Genomic DNA, 20,715 nt, shown 5'->3' with positions numbered 1-20,715 from the left:
AATTGTTTAACCTTTCTAGCCCCGGCGTTCCGCTAGCGGGAACTCCTCCCACATTCCACTGAAAAGGCAGAGCGCGAAATTCAAAAAAATTTTTTTTGAAAATATTAACTTTCACACATTAACAAGTCCAATACAGCAAATGAAAGATACACATCTTGTGAATCCAGTCAACATGTCCGATTTTTAAAATGTTTTACAGCGAAAACACCACATATATTTATGTTAGCTCACCACCAAATACAAAAAAGGGCAGACATTTTTCACAGCACAGGTAGCATGCAGCAAAACCAACCAAACTAACCAAGAACCAACCAAACTAACCAAGAAACAACTTCATCAGATGACAGTCCTATAACATGTTACACAATAAATCAATGTTTTGTTCGGAAAATGTGCATATTTGAGGTATAAATCAGTTTTACATTGCTGCTACCATCACAGCTACCGTCGGAAATAGCACCGAAGCAGCCAGAGTAATTATAGAGACAAACGTGAAATACCTAAATACTCATCATAAAACATTTCTGAAAAAATACATGGTGTACAGCAAATTAAAGACAAACATCTTTGAATCCAGCCAATATTTCCGATTTTTTAAGTGTTTTACAGCGAAAACACAATATAGCATTATATTAGCTACTACAATAGCCTACCACAACACCGCATTCATTCATCAAGGCACGTTAGCGATAGCAATAGGCACGTTAGCGTTAGCGAATAAACCAGCAAAATAATATTAATTTTCACTAACCTTCATAAACCTTCCTCAGATGACAGTCCTATAACATCAGGTTATACATACACTTATGTTTTGTTCGAAAATTGTGCATATTTAGAGCTGAAATCAGTGGTTATCTATTATGCTAACGTAGCATCTTTTTCCCAGAATGTGCGGATATTTCTATTAGACTCTCACCTATTCTGACCAAATAGCTATTCATAAACATTACAAAAAATACATGTTGTATAGGAATTGATAGATACACTAGTTCTTAATGCAATCGCAATGTTAGAATTCTAAAAAATATCTTCATTACGACATAAGGCTTACGTTATAGCGAGAGAGTGGCCAAAACCTGGGCGCAAAACTACTAGTACACAGTTCTACAAGATATAGAAATAGCATCACAAAATGGGTCCTACTTTTGGTGATCTTCCATCAGAATGTTGTACAAGGGGTCCTTTGTCCAGAACAGTTGTGTTTGGATTTAGAACATCGTTTTTCCCTCTTGAATTAGCAAGCACACTGGCCAAGTGGCGCGAAGCTCTCCATCGTCAACAAACACAGACAACGCAACATGCCTAACGTCCCGAAAAAATTTCAATAATCTAATAAAACTATATTGAAAAAACATACTTTACGATGATATTGTAACATGTATCAAATAAAATCAAAGCCGGAGATAGTATTCGCCTATAACGACAGCTTTCCAGAAGGCAATTCCAGGTCCAACTTCGCGCTTTTCAGAAAACAGGAAATGGCGAACACGTCATTCCAAGAGGATTTATTCCACCTCAGACCAAGATAACACTTCATTTCTTCTCTCACTTCCTCTTGACATCTAGGGAAGGTGTATGACGTCCATGTATACTCATACGTATATGCCCATTTATAGGCAGGCCCTTGAACAGAGCATAATTTTCAGACTTTCCACTTCCTGGTCAGAAAGTGTGCTGCCAAATGAGTTCGTTTTTACTCACAGACAAAATTCAAACGGTTTTAGAAACTAGAGAGTGTTTTCTATCCAATAGTAATAATAATATGCATATTGTACGAGCAAGAATTGAGTACGAGGCCATTAAATTGGGCACGAATTTCACCCAAAGTGAAACAGCGCCCTCTGTCCTCATCAGGTTAACTTGGGTCAAACGTTTTGGGTAGCCTTCCACAAGCTTCCCACAATAAGTTGGGTGAATTTTGGCACATTGCTCCTGACAGAGCTGGTGTAACTGAGTCAGGTTTGTATACCTCCTTGCTCACACATGCTTTTTCAGTTCTGCCCACACATTTTCTATGGGATTGAGGTCAGGGCTTTGTGCTGGCCACTCCAATAACTTGACTTTGTGTTCCTTAAGCCATTTTGCCACAACTTTGGAAATATGCATGGGGTCATTGTCCATTTGGAAGACCCATTTGCGACCAAGCTTTAACTTCCTGACTGATGTCTTGAGATGTTGCTTCAATATATCCACATAATCTTCCTTCCTCATGATGCCATTTATTTTGTGAAGTGCACCAGTCCTTCGCAGCAAAGCACCCCACAACATGATGCTGCCACCCCCGTCCTTCACTGTTGGGATGGTGTTCTTCGGCTTGCAAGCCTCCCCCTTTTCCTCCAAACATAACGATGGTCATTATGGCAAACAGTTCTATTTTTGTTTCATCAGACCAGAGGACATTTCTCCAAAAAGTACAATCTTTGTCCCATGTGCAGTTGCAAACCGTAGTCTGGCTTTTTTATGGCGGTTTGGAGCAGTGGTTTCTTCCTTGCTGAGCTGCCTTTCAGGTTCTGTCGATATATAGGACTCGATTTACTGTGGATATAGATACTTTTGTACCGTTTCCTCCAGCATCTTCACAAGGTCCTTTGCTGTTGTTCTGGGATTGATTTGCACTTTTCGCACCAAAGTACATTCATCTCTAGGAGACAGAACGCATCTCCTCTTGAGCGGTATGACGGCTGCGTGGTCCCATGGTGTTTATACTTGCGTACTATTGTTTGTACAGATGAACGTGGTACCTTCAGGCATTTGGAAATTGCTCCCAAGGATGAACCAGACTTGTGGAGGTCTACAATTTTTTTTCTGAGGTCTTGGCTGATTTAAAAAAATYTTCCCATGATGTCAAGCAAAGAGGCACTGAGTTTGAAGGTAGGCCTTGAAATGCATACACAGGTACAACTACAATTGACTCAAATGATGTCAATTAGCCCATCAGAAGCTTCTAAAGCCATGACATCATTTTCTGGAATTTTCCAAGCTGTTTAAATCCTCTCTGGGATAGGCGGGACGCTTGCGTCCCACTTGGCCAATACCCAGGGAAAATGTAGAGCGTCAAATTCAAATTCAAATTCAAACACAGAGGGTGTTCTTTAATTGAAGCCTCCAACATAATCCAGGTACAATCAGGAATTCCACAGGGCAGCTGTCTAGGCCCCTTTCTTTTTTTCAATCTTTACTAACGACATGCCACTGGCTTTGAGTAAAGCCATGGATGGCAAAGAATAAGTTAGCCCGAAATATTTCAAAACTAAAAGCACTGTATTTGTGACAAATCATTTTCTAAACCCTAAACCTTAACTAAATCTTGTAATGAATAATGTGAAAATTGAGCAAGTTGAGGTGACTAAACTGCTTGGAGTACTCCTGGATTGTAAACTGTCATTGTCAAACCATATTGATACAACAGTAGCTAAGATAGGGAATAATCTGTCCATAATAAAGCCCTGCTCTGCCTTCTTAACAACACTATCAACAAGGAAGGTACTACAGGGCCTAGTTTTGTCGCACCTGGACTACTGTTCAGTTGTGTGGTCAGGTGCCACAAAGAGGGACTTAGGAAAATTACAATTGGCTCAGAACAGGTCAGCACGGCTGGCCCTTAAAAGTACACGGGGAGCTAACATTAATGATAAGCATGTCAATCTCTCATGGCTCAAAGTTGAGGAGAAATTGACTTCATCACTACTTGTTTTTGTAAGAACTGTTGACAAGCTCAGACACCCATGTATACCCCACAAGAAATGCCACCATAGGTCTCTTCACAATCCCCAAATACATAATAGACTATGGGAGTCACACAGTACTACATGTAACTCTATTCCACATCAAGTAACTGATGCAAGCAGTAGAACCAGATTTTTTTTTAATGATCAAATACACCTTATGAAACAGCGGAGACTGTGAAGAGACACACACAACGGTACAGACACACACATGTACATTGTAATATTGTTGTATGGTGGTATTATACATTTTGCATTGTGGATATGTAGCGGCGTAATAATGTTATATGATGTACTGTTATATCTGTTGCTCCAGACTTAGAAAAAACTGCCTTTGCACCTCATGTATGGAATAACAAGTTCCTTGCAACTAGTTACATTGATGACTCTCGGGCAGTTCAAAATATGGTTGAGGACATCTTTGTTGAGGAATGTGAATGTTTTTCTTAAGTGTGTATTTTTGTATTCTCTGGTATTTTGTCAAATGTGTGAAATTGTAAAATGCAGGGCTGCCTTATGAAAGACACCGGTCCTTTGTGTCACTGTTGAAATAAATATATTCCAGTAAAAAAACAAAGTATTTTTAATAAAGTTATTAGCGGCACATTATTGTGGTCTCAAAACAGTGAGCATAATGTACATTCTTCAAGAATATGAGCACTCTGGAATTATTTACACAATGAAAGTCATAATTGCTGCAGTTATTAAAACCATAAGTGCTGTGAATGACACACTTCCTCACCGGGACCAATTTCCTCTTCTCTGCATACGTCTGAGAATCAGGATGAACCAACATCACCCATGGCGAATCAAAATGTGCCAAATTCATATGATGGGACAGTGACGTTTCAATTTCCATAGCGTCGCTGTAAAGTTTAAACAAAGGACATTTCAGATCCACTCTGCCAGCTAGATGCTGTAGAAACAGTGGGGTAGTGGAAAAAAATAGCTGATCCCAMGTTGCAGTGAAAAAAGCTATGCTCCCTATACGTTCAATACATTTTTCTGTAAAAGGTGGATAAACGCTCACTTAAAATGAAGGTGAGTAAATTATGTTTAGGCTACCCTCCACAACACTGTAGAATAGATTATTAATAATCTATGCCTATACAATCTTCCAATGGGACGATCATACCACTAAACGACACCACCGTTGCATGTTTTCAGGTAGTTTACAGAACTATAGTTTAATAGTGGATCCCAAATCAATTGTGGGGAAGGGATGCGAGGCCTCCCATCGTATTGAGAAAAACAAACGCCATAAGGAGAGTGCGTGAGAGAATGCCAATGAATACTCTGACTGCTGTGAGAGGGAAACCTTGTGGTCAGGTGTTACCATGTTCACTGGGAGAAAGAGGATGGAAACAGAAAAATGGTTCCGACATTACATTTATTTAGACACACTTTGACATTCAAATAAAAAACATTTTATTAATAATATGGAACACTAAAATACAGGACACAAGTGTATTATAATACATTGAAAAAATCATAGCCATGCATTTTTACATGACCAGTATTTAGATTTGAGTGTGTTCTTACATAGGGAATTTTGTTTTGCCCTAATTAATCAGTTCACATCACTGTCCGGCTGTGGTGAAGTGGACTAGGAGGAGAGAAACACATTGTGCATTGAGCCCTGTAAGAGCATTTTATTAGTTAGCACACTTGCGCAATATTTTGGTCTGTGTAATAATACATACATAAATAAATAGTTAATCACAATACTTGCAACCTCACCACATCAATGCTCTAAAAATCTCCCAATGGTACACTCTACAGATCACAGGCAAGCATTGCAGTAGTCTGGGTACCAGTATCTTTAGCTAATCCACTCCCTGTACTCTATGTAATTTGCCAAAGATGAAGATTGGCAATGACAAGAAGTGGCAAGGAGTGGAATGTTAGCTAAAGAGACTTGTACTCAGACTAGCACTGTTGCACACGATTGGCAAACACCACACAAACACAAACACATACACACACACACACTGAAGAATGAGGCAAAAAAAATGGATCAGATCTTCTTCTAGTCCATGGGCTCAAACAGCTTCATTCTCTCTTGGACAGAGAGACCCTCTTTCAGACTCTGACAGACAAAGAGACGACACAGATGGATAAAAATGGAAGAAATTAGGCACAAGATCAGTGTTTTGTTTTTAGTTATTGCAGAGTATTATCAAATTGGGATTGAGTGAAAGTTAGTGACTTGTGAAAGTATTCACCCCCTTGGCATTTTTCCTATTTTGTTGCCTTACAACCTGGAATTAAAATTCATTTTTGGGGTGTGTATTATTTGATTTACACAACATGCCTACCACTTTGAAGATACAAAATATTGTGTATAGTGAAACAAACAAGAAATAACTATTCATCCCCTCAAAGTCAATACTTTGTAAAGTCACCTTTTGCAGCATTTACAGCTGCAAGTCTCTTAGGGTATGTCTCTATAAGCTTGGCACATCTAGCCACTGGGATTTTCTGCCCATTCTTTAAGGCAAAACTGCTCCAGCTACCTCAAGTTGGATGGGTTCCACTGGAACACAGCAATCTTTAAGTCATACCACAGATTCTCAATTGGATTGCGGTCTGGGCTTTGACTAGGCCAATCCAAGACATTTAAATGTTTCCCCTTAAACCACTCAAGTGTTGCTTTAGCAGTATGCTTAGGGTCATTGTCCTGCTGGAAGGTGAACCTTCGTCCCAGTCTCAAATCTCTGGAAGACTGAAACAGGTTTCCCTCAAYAATGTCCCTATATTTAGCGCCATCCATCATTCATTCAATTCTGACCAGTTTCCTAGTCCCTGCTGATGAAAAACATTCCCACAGCATGATGCTGCCWCCACCATGCTTCACTGTGGGGATGGTGTTCTCGGGGTGATGAGAGGTGTTTGGTTTGCGCTAGACATAGCATTTTTCTTGATGGCCAAAAAGCTCAATTTTAGTCTCATCTGACCAGAGTACCTTCTTCCATATGTTTGGGGAGTCTCCCTCGTGCCTTTTGGCGAACACCAAATGTGTTCGCTTATTTTTTTCTTTAACTTCCCTAGGATATGTGGGACGCTACCGTCCCACTTGGCCAATAGCCAGGGAAAATGTAGAGCCAAATTCCAAAAAATGATATAAAATCAAACTTTCATTATATCACACATGTAAGATACCAAATTAAAGCTACACTCGTTGTGAATCCAGCCACCATGTCAGATTTCAAAAAGGCTTTTCGGCGAAAGCATAAGATGCTATTATCTGATGATAGCACAACAGTAAACAAAGAGAGTGTAGCATATTTCAACACTGCAGGCACGACACAAAACGCAGAAATAAAATATAAATCATGCCTTACCTTTGACGAGATTCTTTTGTTGGCACTCCAATATGTCCCATAAACATCACAAATGGTCCTTTTGTTCGATTAATTCCGTCCATATATATCCAAATTGTCCATTTATTTGGCGCGGTTGATCCACAAAAAAACAGCTTCCAATTTGTGCAAAGTCACAACAAAAAATCTCAAAAATTACCTCTAAACTTTGACCAAAACATTTCAAAGTACTTTTGTAATACAACTTAAGGTATTTGTAAACGTTAATAATCGATCAAATTGAAGACGGGTCTATCTGTTTTCAATACAGGAGATCAACAAACTAACGCTACTTTTCTAGTCTTGCGCAACTCTCAAACAGTACACATGACGTTACACTGTTTCCAGGTGGCCTCACTTCTTCATTGCACAAAGGAATAACCTCAACCTATTTCCAAAGAGTGGTGACATCCAGTGGAAGCGGTAGGAACTGAAAACAGGGTGATTAGAAATCCAGTATTCCAATGAAAACTCATTGAACAGACAGTGACTTTAAAAAAAAAGAATTTAATGAATGGTTAGTCCTCGGGGTTTTGCTTGCTACATAAGTTCTGTTATACTTACAGACATGATTCAAACAGTTTTAGAAACTTCAGAGTGTTTTCTATCCAAATAATATGCATATCTTATATTCTGGGGATGAGTAGAAGGAAGTTGAAATTGGGCACGCTATTTATCCAATAGTGAATTTGCTGCCCCCTATCCTAGAGAAGTTAATCAATGGCTTTTATCTGGCCACTCTTCCATAAAGTCCAGCTCTGTGGAGTGTACGGCTTAAAGTGGTCCTATGGACAGATACTCCAATCTCCGCTGTGGAGCTTTGCAGCTCCTTCAGGGTTATCTTTGGTCTCTTTGTTGCCTCTCTGATTTGTGCCCTCCTTGCCTGGTCCATGAGTTTTGGTGGGCGGCCCTCCCTTGGCAGGTTTGTTGTGGTGCCATATTCTTTCCATTTTTTAATAATGGATTTAATGGTGCGCCGTGGGATGTTAAAAGTTTCAGATATTATTTTAGAACCCAACCCTGATRMGTACTTCTTCACAACTTTGTCCCTGACCAGTTTGGAGAGCTCCTTGGTCTTCATGGTGCCGCTTGCTTGGTGGTGCCCCTTGCTTAGTGGTGTTGCAGACTCTGGGGCTTTTCAGAACAGGTGTATATATACTGAGATCATGTGACACTTAGATAGCACACAGGTGGACTTTATTTAACTAATTGTGTGACTTCTGAAGGTAATTGTTTGCACCCGATCTTATTTAGGAGCTTCATAGCAAAGGGGGTGAATACATATGCACGCACCACTTTTCAGTTTTTTTATTTTTGAGAATTTTTTGAAACAAGTAATTTTTTTCATTTCACCAATTTGGACTATTTTCTGTATGTCCATTACATGAAATCCAAATTAAAATCCATTTGAATTACAGGTTGTAATGCATCAAAATAGGAAACATGCCCAGGGGGATAAATAATGTTGCAAGGCACTGTACCTCACCCCTGACCTCTCACCTTTGACCTGACCCCTCTGATTTGCCTGGTGAGTGTCGACCTCTCCTTCTTCAGGAAATCAGGGTTGCTTGTCAACTTCACTATGTCTACAGTGTATGCATAGAGAGAAGTCCTAAGTCACTATACATGCCAGTAGGATTATGCATAAGTGTGCATGCAGGTGTGCACATGTGAGTGTGAAGAGGTTGCACTGTGTGGGGTGGGGGTGTTTGTGTGTGCATGTCTTACCGTATGCCTGAGCAGCATTGGAGCCATCGCCGCCCCTGCCCTCATCCCTGGGAGACCCTGTTGCAGTCTGGAGCTCCTCTCGCAGTTTGGGAATGTCACATTGGACCTTGGACCGGCTGAAGCTCAGCTCAGCATACAGGGCTTTGAGCTTGTCTTTGGCATACGCCTTATCCTGCATACACATATTGGGAAGATTGAAGTTTTGCCAGATTTCCTTTGACGATCTATTGACAAAAAAATCTGGTGAATTCGAGTGGATACACATGGTTTCAGAACCCCTATGGAACGGGGAGCCAATAATTTATTTTAGACTACTTGAAACTAGAGATGTGCACTGTTATTTGAATATACAAATAGAATGAATATTAATTTTTGCGCAAAATACAATTGTAGTCCTATTTTAACACTGAAAAGTAATTTTTCTGAATTACATTAKAATATCCATGTGACATTGTTACATACAAGTACATACCATGACATTTGAAGTTAATGATTTAATAAAACGTTTACTTTTCAATGTAGTTTTGTAGTTTTTGTGACATGTACTGTGCCCCATAACAAAGACTGGGAGCCTTCATGTGTGTAGCAAAGAGGCTCAATGTGTAACAAGTGTAGAGAGAGTTCACTAATGCAATGCAAGGTGGAATGAAATCATGGAATTAAAAGCTAAAAGAAATGAGAAMGAGTAGGCTACAACGAGCAACCAACAGGGGAGTTGGGACCACATTTTGCCTATCTAGCTATAGCTGGCTAGCTAGGCTACTCCATTTAAGACAGGCACTGTTACTGTCAGGCGTGTGCGTACTTGTGCTGAAGTCAGGTGCAGGAGAGCAGAGAATTGTGAACAGGCACACACTTTATTTTGGCAGGAGAGATATACAGACAGACGCAGCTGCGTCCAAAAAAACTCCAGCCAACAAGGCAAAGTGTATAACGCGCAAAACAGTCACAACACATCAAATTGATACAAAACAGGCTTTGTGAAATAACACAGGAAAAACGCACACAAGCCTAGTGCGTACGAACACAAGTAACACACAAACAATCTTCCACAAAGACATGAGGGGGAACAGAGGAATAAATACATGTAGTGTGATTGGGGAATGAAAACCAGGTGTGCAGGGAACAAGACAAAACAAATGGATACATGAAAAATGGAGCGGGCAATGGCGACCTCGGAACGCCGCCCGAAAAAGGAGAGGAGCCGACTTCGGCGGAAATCGTGACAGTTACAGTGCCTTCGGAAAGCATTCAGACCCCTTGACTTTTTCCACATTTTGTTACGTTACAGACTTATTCTAAAATGTATTAAATAATTTTTTTCTCTCATCAATCTACACACAATACCGCATAATGACAAAGCAAAAACTTTTTTTTTTACATTTCTGCACATTTATTAAAAATCTCAAATATAACATTTACATAATAATTCAGAACCTTTACCTTAACCTTTGAAGCACCTTTGGTAGCCTTGAGTCTTCTTGGGTATCACGCTACAAGCTTGGCACACCAGTATTTGGGGYGTTTGTCCCATTCTTCTCTGCAGATCTTCTCAAGCTCTGTCAGGTTAGATGGGGAGCGTCGCTCCAGAGTTATTTTCAGATGTTCGATCGGGTTCAAGTCCGGGCTCTGGCTGTGCCCCTCAAGGACATTCAGGAACTCTCTTGACTGTGTGCTTAGGGTCGTTGTCCTGTTGGAAGGTGAACCTTCGCCCAGTCTGAAGGTCCTGAGCGCTCTGGAGTAGGTTTTCATCAAGGATATCTCTATACTTTGCTCCGTTCATCTTTCCCTCAATCCTGACTAATCTCCCAGTCCCTGCCGCAGAAAAACATCCCCAGAGCATGATGCTGCCACCACCAAGCTTCACCGTAGGGATGGTGCAAGGTTTCCACCAGACATGATGCTTGGCATTTAGGCCAAAGAGTCCAATATTGGTTTCATTAGACCAGAGAATCTTCTCATGGTCTGAGAGTCCTTTAGGTGCCTTTTGYCAAACTCCAAGCAGGCTGTCGTTTGCCTTTTAATGAGGAGTGGCTTCCATCTGGCCACTTTACCATAAAGGCCTGATTGTTGGAGTTCTGCAGAGATGGTTGTCCTTCTGGAAGGTTCTCTCATCTCCACAGAGGAATTCTGGAGCTCTGTCAGAGTGACGATCGGGTTCTTGGTCCCCAGCCTGACCAAGGCCCTTCTCCTACGATTGCTCAGTTTGGCCGGGCTGCCAGCTCTTGGTGGTTCCAAACTTCTTCCAATTAAGAATGATAGAGGCCACTGTGTTCTTGGGAACCTTCAATGCTGCAGAAATGTTTTGGTACCCTTCCCAAGATATGTCCCTCGACACAATCCCGTCTCGGAGCTCTACGGACAATTTCTTCGACCTTATGCCTTGGTTTTGCTCTGACTTGCACTGTCAACTGTGGGACCTTATACAGACAGGTGTTTGCCTTTCCAAATCATGTCCAATCAATTGAATTTACCACAGGTGGACTCCAATAAAGTTGTAGAAACATCTCAAGGATGATCAATGGAAACAGGATGCACCTGAGCTCAATTTCAAGTCTCATAGCAAAGTGTCTGAATACTTATGTAAATAAGGTTTTTATGTTTTTTGTTTTTTATAAATTTGCAAACATTTTCACTAATCTGTTTTCACTTTGTCATTANAAGTGTCTGAATACTTATGTAAATAAGGTTTTTATGTTTTTTGTTTTTTATAAATTTGCAAACATTTTCACTAATCTGTTTTCACTTTGTCATTATGAGGTATTGTGTGTAGATTAATGAGAATTTGTATTTATTTAATACATTTTAGAATAAGGCTGTAAGGGGTCCGAATGCACTGTATTTGGAATGATAAATAACATTGTGGCTGCTACAAGGTAGGCAGTCTTGGGTGTAGCCAAGAAGTGTCTCGCTCTCACCTGCACAGCTACAGCAATAGAGCGCCAGCCCCTCCCTCGCGCAGCAGTGCTCAGGTTAGAAACGTATGTGCTACAGTACATGTAATATCTTTGTGGCCAGCAAATAATTTTGTCATATTGACTGGGTCTGAGCGATTTGTCGTTAGCGTGCAGTTTAGGCCCAGTCAATTTGAGTATGTGGTAGACTGAACCTAAAAATTTGAATTTGATTGATCCCTGTCGAGGGAGGAGAAGATTTTTTTTATACAACTGTAAAACATTCTTATAATAACTATAAAAGTTGTTGGCACTTTCAATTCTTGCACATTTTATCATAAAAAGTAGATTTCAACACTGTCTGCTCAGGCAAATTTGCCGAACCTCTAAAGTTGGAATCAATCAGAACTCCCGTACATACCTATCGTGATGAAGGCAGCAATGGCCTGCTTCTATCTACAATGTAAACACAGTCTCTTGTGAAAATGCGAGCGGCTGTCTGATGTAGGAGTGAACGACTCCAGGATTTTTGGAGTTGACTCCGACTCCTGTGTTTGGAGTCATGGTCGACTTTTGCACGACTCTCAAAACACAATGAAAATGAGTCCTACTAACAAATTGTAACGGCTTCCGTCGGTAGAAAGAGAGGAGGACCAAAGTGCAGCCTGGTATGTGGTATCCCCCCAATACATTTTTGGTGCTGTCTCTCGCGCTTTCTACCGCGTCGCCGTGCTGCCTCCATTCGCCGGTATCCCTCCGCACATTGCTCCATAGAATCCCAGGCGGGCTCCGGCACTCTCCCTGGGTTGACCGAACACCTGTCTATTTCTTCCCAAGTTGTAACACAGTCCAGATTCTGCTGCCGAGCCAGCTCCTCAAAACGCTGCCTCTCTGCTTTCGCTGCCTCCAGCTCTGCCCTGGGGCGGCGATATTCCCCTGGCTCCGCCCAGGGTCCTTTGCCGTCTAACTCGTCCTCCCATGTCCATTCTTCCATAAAGCGCTGTTGCTGCTGCTGCCTGTTACCACGAGGCTTGGTCCTTTTTTGGTGGGTGATTCTGTAACGGCTTCCGTCGGTAGAAAGAGAGGAGGACCAAAGCGTAGCGTGGTATGTATCCATATTTATTAGAATACTTCTTCAATACGAACAAAACAATAAACAAACAAAAACCAACGAAGCTACAGTCCTGAACTAGAGAACATAGAACACATGAACACACGAACAGGAACAATCACCCACAAACAAACAGTGAAAACAGGCTACCTTAATATGGTTCCCAATCAGAGACAATGACAAACACCTGCCTCTGATTGAGAACCATATTAGGCCAAACAACAAACCCAACATAGAAACACAAAACATAGAATGCCCACCCAGCTCACATCCTGACCAACTAAACAAAGACTAAACAAAGGAAATAAGGTCAGGAACGTGACACAAATGTTGCGTTCTAGAGGACTGGCAAGAGCATGATACTCATCAACAGCTTATAAAAGGCCTATCTTGTTTGAATATATACAGGTATGGAAGGTGATGTGTAGGAACAAGAATATTTCAGTGATATTTCTACTGTGCCCAGCCTTGACAGATCCCTTGGGATGATGCAGTGCACTCTACGCTAATAACCAGATGACCATTGTGCACGTGTTGATTTTGTCTAGCCCCACCAGATGCGTTCATGACATGCAGGTTAAAATATCAAAACCAACTGTGAACCAACTATTTTAAAAGGGAATTTCACCCTGGCTCTACCACGGCATATAGTCATTACTATATTAACCTCTAATTCCTCCCAAACCCGGATCCGGGAGCACCCCCCACAGTAAAAAAGCTGACTAGCATAGCCTAGCATAGCGTCACAAGTAAATACTAGCATCTAAATATCATTAAATCACAACTAACAATCCACTCCCTGTACTCTATGTAATTTTGCCAAGATGAAGATGGCAATTGACAAGAAGTGGCAAGGATGGAATGTTAGCTAAAGAGCTTGTATCTCAGACTTAGCACTGTTGCACAACGATTGGCACACACACACAAACACACAACACATAACACACCACACACTTGAAGAATGAGGCAAAAAAAAATGGATCAGATCTTCTCTAGTCCATGGCTCAAACAGCTTCATTCTCTCTTGGACAGAAGACCCTCGTTCAGACTCTGACAGACAAAGAGACGAACAGATGGATAAAAAGGAAGAAATTAGGCACAAGATCAGGGTTTTGTTTTAGTTTTTGCAGAGTATTATTTCAAATTGGGATTGAGCTGAAAGTTGGACTTGTGAAAAGTATTTCACCCCCTTGGCATTTTTCCTATTTTGGTTGCCTTACAACCTGGAATTAAAATTCATTTTTGGGTGTGTATTATTTGATGTTACACAACATGCGCCTACCACTTTGAAGATACAAAATAGTGTGTATAGTTGAAACTAAACAGAAATAACTATCACCCCTCAAAGTCAATAACTTTGTAAAGTCACCTTTTGCAGCATTTTACAGCTTGCAAGTACTCTTAGGTATGTCTCTATAAGCTTGGACATTTTATCTAGCCCTCGGGCCATTTTTCCTGCCATTCTTTAAAGCAAAAACTGCTCCAGCTACCTCAGTTGGATGGGTTCCACTGCGAACACAGCAATCTTTAAGTCAATACCACAGATTCTCAATTGGATTTGCGGTCTGGGCTTTGACTGGCCAATCAAGACATTTTAAAATGTTCCCCTTAAACCCTCAAGTGTTTGCTTTAGCAGTATGCTTAGGTCATTTCTGCTGGGAAGGTGAACTTCGTCCCAGTCCTCAAATCTCTGGAGACTGAAACAGGTTTCCCTAGAATGTCCCTATATTTTAGCGCCATCCATCATTCATTCAATCTTGACCCAGTTTCCTAGTCCCTGTGTGAAAAACATTCCCACAGCAATGATGCTGCCACCACCATGCTTCACTGTGGGGATGGTGTTCCGGGGTGTGGAGGTGTTTGGTTTGCGCTAGACATAGCATTTTTCTTGATGGCCAAAAGCGCAATTTTAGTCTTTCATCTGACCAGAGTACCTTTCCATATCGTGGTGGGAGTCTCCTTCGTGCCTTGGCGAACACCAAATGTGTTTCGCTTATTTTTTTTTAAACTTCCCCTAGGATATGTGGACGCTACCGTCCCACTTGGCCAATAGCAGAAAAATGTAGAGCCAAATTCAAAAAAATGATAAAAATTCAAAACTTTCATTATAATCACACAATGTAAGATCCAAATTAAAGCTACACTCGTGTGAATCCAGCCACCATGTCAGATTTCAAAAAGGCTTTTCGGCGAAAGCATAAGATGCTATTATCTGATGATAGCACAAACAGTAAACAAAAGAGTGTAGCATATTTCAACACTGCAGGCACGACACAAAACGCAGAAATAAAATATAATCATGCCTTACCTTTGACGAGATTCTTTTGTTGGCACTCCAATATGTCCCATAAACATCACAAATGGTCCTTTTGTTCGATTAATTCCGTCCAATATATATCCAAATTGTCCATTTATTTGGCGCGGTTGATCCACAAAAAAACAGCTTCCAATTTGTGCAAAGCACAACAAAAATATTCAAAATTTCCTCTAAAACTTTGCCAAAACATTTCAAAGTACTTTTGTAAATACAACTTAAGTATTTTGTAAACGTTAATAATCGATCAAATTGAAGACGGGTCTATCTGTTTTCAAATACAGGAATCAACAAACTAACGCTACTTTTCTAGTCTTGCGCAACTCTCAAACAGTACACATGACGTTACACTGTTTCCAGGTGCCTCACTTCTTCATGCACAAAGGAATAACCTCAACCTATTTCCAAAGAGTGTGACATCCAGTGGAAGCGTAGGAACTGAAAAACAGGGTGATTAGAAATCCAGTATTCCAATGAAAACTCATTGAACAGACAGTGACTTTAAAAAAAAAGAATTTAATGAATGGTTAGTCCTCGGGGTTTTGCTTGCTACATAAGTTCTGTTATACTTACAGACATGATTCAAACAGTTTAGAAACTTCAGAGTGTTTTCTATCCAAATAATGATGCATATCTTATATTCTGGGATGAGTAGAAGGAAGTTGAAATTGGGCACGCTATTTATCCAATAGTGAATTTGCTGCCCCCTAATCCTAGAGAAGTTAATCAATGGCTTTTATTCTGGCCACTCTTCCATAAAGTCCAGCTCTGTGGAGTGTACGGCTTAAAGTGTCCTATGGACAGATACTCCAATCTCCGCTGTGGAGCTTTGCAGCTCCTTCAGGGTTATCTTTGGTCTCTTTTGTTGCCTTCTGATTTGTGCCCTCCTTGCCTGGTCCATGAGTTTTGGTGGGCGGCCCTCCCTTGGCAGGTTGTTGTGGGCCATATTCTTCCATTTTTTAATAATGGATTTAATGGTGCGCCGTGGGATGTAAAAGTTTCAGATATTTTTTAGAACCCAACCCTGATGGTACTTCTTCACAACTTTGTCCTGACCAGTTTGGAGAGCTCCTTGGTCTTCATGGTGCCGCTTGCTTGGTGGTGCCCTTGCTTAGTGGTGTTGCAGACTCTGGGGCTTTTCAGAACAGGTGTATATATACTGAGATCATGTGACACTTAGATAGCACACAGGTGGACTTTATTTAACTAATTGTGTGACTTTCTGAAGGTAATTGTTTGCCACCGATCTTATTTAGGAGCTTCATAGCAAAGGGGGTGAATACATATGCACGCACCACTTTTCAGTTTTTTTTATTTTTGAGAATTTTTTGAAACAAGTAATTTTTTTCATTTCACCAATTTGGACTATTTTCTGTATGTCCATTACATTGAAATCCAAATTAAAATCCATTTGAATTACAGGTTGTAATGCATCAAAATGGAAACATGCCCAGGGGATAAATAATGTTGCAAGGCAACTGTACCTCACCCCTGACCTCTCACCTTTGACCTGACCCCTCTGATTTGCCTGGGAGTGTCGACCTCTCCTTCTTCAGGAAATCAGGGTTGCTTGTCAACTTCACTATGTCTACAGTGTATGCATAGAGAGAAGTCCTAAGTCACTATACATGCCAGTAGGATTATGCATAAGTGTGCATGCAGGTGTGCACATGTGAGTGTAAGAGTTGCACTGTGTGGGGTGGGGGTGTTTGTGTGTGCATGTCTTACCGTATGCCTGAGCAGCATTGGAGCCATCGCCGCCCCTGCCTCATCCCTGGGAGACCCTGTTGCAGTCTGGAGCTCCTCTCGCAGTTTGGGAATGTCACATTGGACCTTGGACCGGCTGAAGCTCAGCTAGCATACAGGGCTTTGAGCTTGTCTTTGGCATACGCCTTATCCTGCATACACATATTGGGAAGATTGAAGTTGCCAGATTTCCTTGACGATCTATTGACAAAAAATCGGTGAATTCGAGTGGATCACATGGTTCAGAACCCCTAATGGAACGGGGAGCCAATAATTTATTTTTAGACTACTTGAAACTAGAGATGTGCACTGTTATTGAATATACAAATAGAATGAATAATTAATTTTTGCGCAAAATACAATTGTAGTCCTATTTTAACACTGAAAAGTAATTTTGCTGAATTACTTAAAATCCATGTGACATTGTTACATACAAAGTACATCACCATGACATTTGAAGTAATGATTTAATAAACGTTTACTTTTCAATGTAGTTTGTGTAGTTTTTGTGACATGTACTGGGTGCCCATAACAAAGACTGGGAGCCTTCATGTGTGTAGCAAGAGAAGCTCATGTGTAACAAGTGTAGAGAGGTTCACTAATGCAATGCAGGTGGAATGAAATATGTAATTAAAAGCTAAAGAAATGAGAGAAGGAAGTAGGCCTACAACGAGCAACCAACAGGGCAGTTGGGACCACATTTGCCTATACTAGCTATAGCTGCTAGCTAGGCTACTCCATTTAAGACAGGCACTGTTACTGTCAGGCAGTGTGGCGTAACTTGTGCGAAGTCAGGTGCAGGAGAGGCAGAGAATTGGTGGCAACAGGCACACACTTTAATTTTGGCAGGAGAGATATTCAGACAGACGCACGCTGCGTCCAAAAAAACTCCAGCCAACAAGGCAAAGTGTATAACGCTCAAAACAGTCACAACACATCAATTGATAACAAAACACGGCTGTTGTGAAATAACACAGGAAAAACGCACACAAGCTAGGTGCGTACGAACACCAAAGTAACACACAAACAATGGCTTCCACAAAGACATGAGGGGAACAGAGGAAATAAATACATGTAGTGTGATCTGGGGAATGAAAACCAGTGTGCAGGGAACAAGACAAAACAAATGGATACATGAAAAACTGGAGCGGGCAATGGCGACCTCGGAACGCCGCACCGAAAAAGGAGAGGAGCGCTCGGCGAAATCGCTGACAGTTACAGTGCCTTCGGAACAGCATGTCAGACCCTTGACTTTTCCACATTTTGTTACGTTAACCGTACTTATTCTAAAATGTATTAAATAATTTTTTTCTTCTCATCAATCTAACACAATACCGCATAATGACAAAAGACAAAAACTTTTTTTTATTCATTTCTGCACATTTCTTAAATCTCAAAATATAACATTTACATAATAATCAGAAACTTTACCTTTAACCTTTGAAGCACCTTTGGTAGCCTTGAGTCTCTTCTTGGGTATCACGCTACAAGCTTGGCACACCAGGTATTTGGGGAGTTTGTCCCATTCTTCTCTGCAGATCTTCTCCGCTCTGTCAGGTTAGATGGGGAGCGTCGCTCCAGAGTTATTTTCAGATGTTCGATCGGTTTCAGTCCGGGCTCTGCTTGTGCCCCTCAAGGACATTCAGGAACTCTTGACTGTGTTGCTTAGGGTCGATTGTCCTGTTGGAAGGTGAAGCCTTCGCCAGTCTGAGGTCCTGAGCGCTCTGGAGTAGGTTTTCATCAAGGATATCATCCTATACTTGCTCCGTTCATCTTTCCTCAATCCTGACTAATTCCCAGGTCCCTGCCGCAGAAAAACATCCCCAAGAGCATGATGCTGCACCACCAAGCTTCACCGTAGGGATGGTGGGCAGGTTTCCACCAGACATGATGCTTGGCATTTAGGCCAAAGAGTCCAATATTTTTCATTAGACCAGAGAATCTTCTCATGGTCTGAGAGTCCTTTAGGTGCCTTTTGCAAACTCCAAGCGGCTTGTCGTTTGCCTTTTAATGAGGAGTGGCTTCCATCTGGCCACTTTTACCATAAAGGCCTGATTGTTTGGAGTTCTGCAGAGATGGTTGTCCTTCTGGAAGGTTCTCTCATCTCCCCAGAGGAATTCTGGAGCTCTGTCAGAGTGCGATCGGGTTCTTGGTCCCAGCCGACCAAGGCTTCTCCTACGATTGCTCAGTTTGGCCGGGCTGCAGCTCTTGGTGGTTCCAAACTTCTTCCAATTAAGAATGATAGAGGCCACTGTGTTCTTGGGAACCTTCAATGCTGCAGAAATGTTTTGGTACCCTTGCCCAGATATGTCCCTCGACACAATCCCGTCTCGGAGCTCTACGGACAATTTCTTCGACCTTATGCCTTGGTTTTGCTCTGACTTGCACTGTCAACTGTGGGACCTTATACAGACAGGTGTTTGCCTTTCCAAATCATGTCCAATCAATTGAATTTACCACAGGTGGACTCCAATAAAGTTGTAGAAACATCTCAGGATGATCAATGGAAACAGGATGCACCTGAGCTCAATTTTCAAGTCTCATAGCAAAGTGTCTGAATACTTATGTAAATAAGGTTTTTATGTTTTTTTGTTTTTATAAATTTGCAAACATTTTTCACTAATTGTTTTTCAACTTGTCATACTCAATGCTTAAAACATTTCTGAAAAAATACACAGGTACAGAAATGGAAAGCCCAAATCTTGTGAATCCAGCCAATATGTCAGATTTTTTAAGTGTTTACAGCGAAAACACACATTATAGCATTGTATTAGGCTTAGCAACAATAGCCAGAAACACAAGCAATTTACCAGCAGCACACGTTACAATACAGCAAAAGATATATAATTTTTGGACTAACCTTGAATATTACTCGTCAGATGACAGTCGCTGTAACATCATATTTACATTGCATATAGGGTTTTGTTTCGGCAAATGTGCATATTTAGCAGCAACAAATCGTGGCTATACCAATGATCGAGTGGCAACAGGTCATGCATTCTGGCCGGCGCCATCTTGGAAAGGCACCTAAGTTTTACGATGATTTATCGATTAGATTGACTAAAAATACAGAGTTGGACAGCAAATGAAAGATTGCATTAGTATTAATGCAACCGCTGAGTTCGGCACTCAGTCTGGCGTACGCGCGATAGTGCCGCAAATTAATGGCGGACAAATGCGTTTACTTTTTCCACATAAATACGGAATAACATCATAAATAGCTCTTACTTTGGAACGAGCTTGCCATAGAATCCCTTGGGCAAGGTGTCCTTTTGTCCAAAAAGATCGTTGCTTGGTTGTAAACGTCCGTCTTATCTTCGGAATAGCAGCTAACAATAGCATGTGGCCACAACACTGCCCCAAATCCCCAACGCAAATACTAGGTAAATTCCGAAAATAGCAATAATACTCCACATAAACTGATATAACTCGGTTTAAAAAATAACTTCGTTATGATAGTTTCTAACACCTATATCCGATTAAATTACAGACGGATATAGCTAAGCCGATAACTGAAGCGTTTCAACATGCCATCTTGAGGCTTTGCTTTGCGCAATGACGAACGACGAAAAGAGAGCTCACTTCGTTTCTTTTGGCGCCTTTATAAGCTTGAGAACTACGTAGACACTCCATTTCCACTCTCATTGGTTACTGACATCCAGGGAAGGTTCGGTGCCAGTTCATGTCGAACCAATAGGGAGACATACAGAGCTTTAAACTGATCTGAGAACAGAGCTCGTTTTCACGACCTTCGGCAGTTCCTGTCATGGATTTCGCTGCAGAAAGAGTTTGGTTTCCCCACAGAGATAATTCAAACGTTTTAGAAACTAGAGAT

General features: G+C 41.1%; 1 protein-coding gene across 1 annotated transcript in view; it reads right to left on the bottom strand.

The window, feature by feature from the left end:
* Window positions 1–5,109: 5,109 nt before the first annotated feature.
* LOC111982062 (early endosome antigen 1) overlaps window positions 5,110–20,715 on the bottom strand; it is a 77,831-nt gene continuing 62,225 nt past the window's right edge. Inside the window, exons 18-20 of the mRNA XM_070449227.1 lie at window positions 8,816–8,987; window positions 8,588–8,673; window positions 5,110–5,814 (exon numbers count right to left, since the gene is read on the bottom strand). Coding sequence (XP_070305328.1) covers window positions 5,755–5,814; window positions 8,588–8,673; window positions 8,816–8,987 — 318 coding nt within the window. The 3' untranslated portion in view covers window positions 5,110–5,754. The remainder of the gene's footprint in view (window positions 5,815–8,587; window positions 8,674–8,815; window positions 8,988–20,715) is intronic.

The sequence above is a fragment of the Salvelinus sp. IW2-2015 genome, linkage group LG20, assembly GCF_002910315.2.
Source record: "Salvelinus sp. IW2-2015 linkage group LG20, ASM291031v2, whole genome shotgun sequence".
Taxonomy (NCBI): Eukaryota; Metazoa; Chordata; class Actinopteri; order Salmoniformes; family Salmonidae; genus Salvelinus; species Salvelinus sp. IW2-2015.
Note: the sequence above shows the minus strand (reverse complement) of the source record. Positions and strands in the feature narration are given on the sequence as shown.